This window comes from Aplysia californica, unplaced genomic scaffold, assembly GCF_000002075.1.
Source record: "Aplysia californica isolate F4 #8 unplaced genomic scaffold, AplCal3.0 scaffold00012, whole genome shotgun sequence".
Classification (NCBI taxonomy): Eukaryota; Metazoa; Mollusca; class Gastropoda; order Aplysiida; family Aplysiidae; genus Aplysia; species Aplysia californica.
In genome coordinates, this window is record NW_004797282.1 from 2,591,545 (window position 1) to 2,597,438 (window position 5,894).

At 39.6% G+C, this 5,894-nt stretch overlaps 1 protein-coding gene across 1 annotated transcript in view; it reads left to right on the forward strand.

Moving 5' to 3' along the window:
- The window catches only part of LOC101859749 (transient receptor potential cation channel subfamily A member 1), a gene marked incomplete in the record, with an annotated part of 51,425 nt that overhangs the window by 32,863 nt on the left and 12,668 nt on the right, over positions 1 to 5,894 (forward strand). Inside the window, 4 exon segments of the mRNA XM_035970528.1 lie at positions 1,007 to 1,121; positions 2,687 to 2,853; positions 3,749 to 3,833; positions 5,077 to 5,129. Coding sequence (XP_035826421.1) covers positions 1,007 to 1,121; positions 2,687 to 2,853; positions 3,749 to 3,833; positions 5,077 to 5,129 — 420 coding nt within the window.

Below are 5,894 nucleotides of genomic sequence, written 5' to 3' on the forward strand. Positions count from 1 at the left end.
CTCCTCCTTCTCCTCCTCCTCCACCTCCTCCTCCTCCTCCTCCTCTTCCTCTTCCTCTTCCTCTTCCTCTTCTTCTTCTTGTCGTCGTCGTCGTTGTAATTGTTGTTGTTGTTGCTGTTGTTATTGTTGTTGTTGTCGTTATTGTTGATGTTGCTGTTGGTGGTGGTGGTGGTATTGGTGTTGTGATGGTGGTATTTTGTTTAGTTTTTGGCTTTTTATATTTTCTGGGTTGTTGGGATTTTTTATAGCTTTGTTATTCTCTAGTTTCGTTTTATATTTTTCAAAAATATATTAATACACAAAAACCTCCTGGTTTTGATGATAAGAGAAGCCACAAAAGATAACTCACAGTACTATCGAACTGTTTATAATGCACGCTGGTCACTGCGTAGAAATACCCTGAATACCTTGGAGTGCCATCTCTGACTCAGAGGTTGACGTGTAATGACCCTCCAGCCCTCACAGTCACCAGCTGCCGTTTCACATTCTGCCGTAGCCACGCCAGTCCATGTCTTAATGTTGTCCGTCCATGTCTTCATTTACCCCTAGCTCTACTACTATGCGTAAGAAGAAGAACTGTTTTATTCTGCAGTCTTATGACAAAAAAACGTATATTATGCGTAATTAGGTCAACTAGCGTTTTTATACAGGGGAGAAAGGCCTTTTTATTGCGTGTCTTTCAACCTTGGTACAATTAAAATAAAAGAAGTTTTTGTGCTTTTGAAAATATACGTTGGGACCTAGTTACATGTTGATATTGTAAGGACAAATTTTTTTTTATTCAATTACTATATACCTCAGCAAATCAGACAACGGTTACATCGGTCAATGAATACGGACATAAAATATTCAGACAGACCACATTTTGGTTAAAGTTGAAACTCACACAACACGTTATTTTTTTTTTTTTTTTCTGCCTTGTAAAAATTGTTTTGGGCATATTACGTTTTTCTGGGAATTGACGTATAGATTTGATTGATTCATCGCTTGGTGTGGGTTTTTCCAGAGATAACGAGGACAACTCGGCACTGCACCATGCCGCGGAGCAGGGCTGGACTCACTCCATGAAGGTGTTGCTGAGCGTGCACTCCAACCTCCGGGATGTCGCCAACGTGGACGGGGTGAGTAAACATATTCTCCTCCTCCCCCTCCCCCTCCACACTACAGTGCGGTCAAAAATTCGTGGCGCAATTTATTGTTAAATATCTCCTGAACTGTCGAACATAAACTCTCCAGCTTTTGCTCAGTGACTTGTATCAATTAGTTTTGACAGATAAATATTTTGTTCTAGAAAATTCTTTAATAAATACTTATTAAAAAATCCCAATGGGTGGTTTCTATTGATTTTTAAAAGGTTTACAGCTAGGACGATATTCCTTTTAAAAGTCCGTCATTCTTTTCTATTCTCGAGGAATATCTTTACTGAACGCATGTTTTGAGAACTTTTAGAGCAAAAAAGTGTTCACTATAAAAATTAATTTCTTGTAACTAGTTTTGTCACTAAAAAGTATTAATTGGTGAGCTGTGTCGTAACCCATTTGCGTATAACAAAATGTGTGTGAGAAGGGGGAAGTGCTGTGAACAATTCCATTTTCCGCGTGAAGGAGATTTGTAGTATTTTATATAAATGTGAGGCAGCGTGGTGGAATCAGGCTCTCGTCAATTTTTTGGCATGTAGAGTTATTGGTTTCATCTTAAAGCTCGTTCCTTTGTCTTTATTTGGATGAAAAAAATATACATTTATCTTGAATACAAGTTAAGATATTTGTAAATGAAGGAGGTGGGGATCACCTGTTTTCACAGATAAAATTAGTGAGAAAAAGGCCGCCAAAGATTAGTTATTTCCTTAGCTTAAGAGTCCGTGGTAACTGAACATTTACATTCTTTGTGCCTCTAATTGGTGTTTTTCAGAAAAATCCAAACAGAAATGAGTTCTTTAATGGGCATGAAAGGTGTTGAGCAAAAAAAAAAATTGATAAAAATTCACAAACCTGAGCAAAAATGCAAGTTTCTTCACTTTGAATATTTTGACGAGAGCCTGATTCCACCACGCTGTCTCACAAATGTATTAAGAAAAGTTCGTATTCTAGCCTCAGCTGCTGTGGAAAAGCATGGTTAAGTTAAGACACACTGAGACAAACTGCTGTGCAAAGCATGGGTGACATTGATTTACCCGTTATAAAGATATGTGAGGATAAATTGCACCACGAATTTTTGACCGCGCTATAGGACAATGTCGCTTTAAAAAGCAAGTCCGTCATTCTTTTCTATTCGCGATATTATCTTTATTTAACGCATGTTTTGAGAACTTTTAGTGCAAAAAATGTGTTCACTATAAAATTTATTTATTTATTCTTGTAACTAGTTTAGCCACTGAAAGGTACCATTGGTGAGCTGTGACGTAACCCATAATATGCGTATAACAAAATGTGTGTGCGAAGCGGGAAGTGCTGTGAACAATTCTATTTTCCGCGTGAAGAAGATTTGAATTTATATACATTAATGAAGAAAAGCTTTTTTAATCTAGCCTCAACTGTCGTGGAAAAGCATGATTAAGTTAATACAAATTGAGACAAACTACTGTGCAAAGTATGGGTGACATTGATTTACCCGTTAAAAAGATATTTGGGGATAAGTTGCACCACTAACTTTGGACAGCACTATAAACTGTTCCTTCTCCACACAGGACACGCCCCTGCACGTAGCCGCCAAGAACGGCCAGACGTCTGCGGTGTCGCTTCTCCTCACAATGGGCGCCAAGCTGCTGAAGAACCACGAAGGGATCGCATTTTATGATTACGTCATCCAGAACAAGCACAGAGAGGTGGCGGTCGCGGTTGTCAACCATGACAGGTATGTTTCTGCTACGCATGTTTCTGCTACGCAAGGAAAGAAATTTTGTTTGAAAGAACATGATGTAACATACGCCAATAAGATCTTTATAGAACATTATTTGTATTGCGCGTTTCTGTGCTCAACAGCAAGCTCTATACGCTTTACAGTTTATATATAATATGAACATCTTACAAGAGTCTGTACAAAAATTGAATTGTAGAAATTTTGCTCTCAAAACAAAATTGGTTTGATCATTTAAGAAGCAGGCTGCTGCGATCTCATGGCCAACCCGGGATGAGAGGGATACAATGTACCACCAGAAAGACAGAGTAGCTTGATAAAAATTCACCACACACGGGAATAGAATTTGCATCTTTTCCATGCGACAGCGAAGTGCCTAACCGCTACACCACAGAAGCCCGAGTGGTGTCGGTAGCCTAGTGGTTAGGATACCGGATTTGTAATCAAGAGATTGCGGGTTCGGGGGTTCGAGCCTCAGCTCGGTCCGACGTTGTGTCCTTGGGAAAAGCACTTTACACGAATTTCCCACTTGGCTCAGTCCTTTCGGAGACGGACTAGGAGGCCCCGCCTCTTTAATAACCTAGTAGTGTTGATAGGGGCATTAAACCCATACCATTTACCATGTCACAGAAGCCCGTCCAGAGTCTGTGATGTAGTGGTTACATTTTATGAAGACATGGCGACGATTCCTGTGTTGGGATATCACTTTATCGGGTATCTCTGCCTTTCTGTTGAGATGATGTATCCAGCTTAGTTCGGATTAGAACTGACAAACAAGGTCGGAAAATTCCGCACTCTTATTAAATATTCATCTGCGCTATTGTATTAATTGTTTATGCCGTGTGAGCAATGCGTCAAGAAGTAACTACCTTGACCGCCACTGCGTCCACAGATGGGAGGAGGTGCTTACCCTACACTCCAACATCTACGGCTGTTTCGTCCTCGGACTCATACAACATCTGCCTGATGTCTGCCTGGTGAGTACCTACCTGAAATTTGATGATGATGTGGATGATGAAAATGTTAAGAAGAAGAAAAAGAAGAAGTTTTAGTTTTAGTAAGTGTTTAACAGCACTTGCAACACAATAAGGTCACAATAGCGCCGCAGATTCGAGGTGTTACAAGAGAGTAACAAACACAATAAAGAAGGAGGGGAGACAACGACTATAGATGTTTGATAGAAAAGAAAAAGTAAACCACACCAGAGCACCCGCCAACCACCCACAGGAAGAAGAAGAAGAAGAAGAAGAAGAAGAAGAAGAAGAAGAAGAAGAAGAAGACGAACAACAACAACAACAACAACAACAACAAGATTTCATGCTCTATGTTTCTATGCATACCTTTGTTCGATTCTCATATATTGTGATGTTGAAAAAAAAAGACATATTATATAGTAACAGATATTAGAATACATAAATGTACCGAATATTCCTTTAAGAAAGTGAGCTTTATGTGCGTTCAAACGCAGTATTACCGTATGCAAACCCAGTAGTACTCCGCAACATTTTCGGGTTCATTTTAGAATGTCAGTATTCTTGTACTTTTGCCAGATCCCTTGAGCTCAAACTTGTTTATTTATTTGGATTGTGTTGTTTGTTTTTTTTGTGTTTTTTTGTTTGGGTTTTTGTGCTTTTTGGGTTTTATTTATTTATGAGGCATCGTGGTGAAATCAGGCACTCGTCAAAATAATCAAAGTGAAGAAACTTTTGTTTTTTGGCTCAACACCTTTCATGCCCATTAAAGAACTCATTTCTGTGTGAATTTTTCTGGAAAACGCTGATTAAAAGCACACAAAAATGTTAATTATCTGTTACCACGGACTCATAAGCTAAGTAAATAACTGATCTTTAGCCACCATTTTCTCACTAATTTTACCTCTGAAAACAGGTGACCCTCCTCATCCTTCTTTAGCAAATATCTCGACTTGTATTCAAGATAAATGGATATTCTTTTTCATCTATATAAAGACAAGTGAACAAGCTTAAGATGATACCAATAACTCTGCATGCCCAAAAATTGACGAGAGCCTGATTCCACCACGATGCCTCATAGTTATTGTTGTTGTTGTTGTTGTTGTTGTTGTTGTTGTTGTTGTTGTTGTTGTTGTTGTTGTTGTTGTTGTTGTTGTTGTTGTTTTTCTAATGTGTTTCTATTTGCATTTGCTTTTCTTTCATCTATCGGATTATTCTGACTTTGGTATCGGGTTCTTTTTTTTCCCAGAACGTGCTTAACCGCTGTCAGACTTACTCGCAGGATGACCCCAGAAGTTCTCAATACCACGTGAGTGTCATGTGTTGTGTGTTTTGAGGTAGTGTGTGTATTGTGTGTTGTGAGGTACGGGGTGTGTTGTGTGTTGTGTGTTGTGAGGTAGTAGGTGTGTTGAGTGTTTTGAGGTAGTGGGTGTGTTGTGTGTTGTGTGTTGTGTGTTTTGAGGTACTGTGTGTGTTGTGTGTTTTGAGGTAGTGGGTGTGTTGTGTGTTGTGTGTTGTGTGTTGTGTGTTGTGAGGTAGTAGGTGTGTTGTGTGTTGTGAGGTACGGGGTGTGTTGTGTGTTGTGAGATAGTGGATGTGCTGTGTGTTGTGTCGTGTCGTAGTGGGTGTGTTGTGTGTCATGTGTTGTGTGTTGTGAGGTAATGAGTGTGTTGTGTGTTGTGACGTAGTTGATGTGCTGTGTGTTGTGACGTAGTTGATGTGCTGTGTGTTTTGTGTTGTGACGTAGTGGATGTGTTGTGTCTTGTGAGGTAGCGGGTGTGTTGTGCGTTGTAAATAAGTGGGTGTGTCGTGTGTTGTGTATTGTGAGTAGTGGATGTGTTGTGTGTTGTGAGGTACTGGGTGTGCTGTGTGTTGTGTGTCGTGTCGTAGAGGATGTGGTGTTGTGTTGCGTTATAGTGAACATGTAGTATGTTAGAATGGGATTATTATGGTTATTGGGAATTTTGGGTTGAGGGAGGGTGGGGATTTAAATGGGGTTTATTGAGGTGATTTTATGTTTGTGATTTTAAGTGAATGTGTATGAGCGTGAGAAAGAAAGAGAGTGAG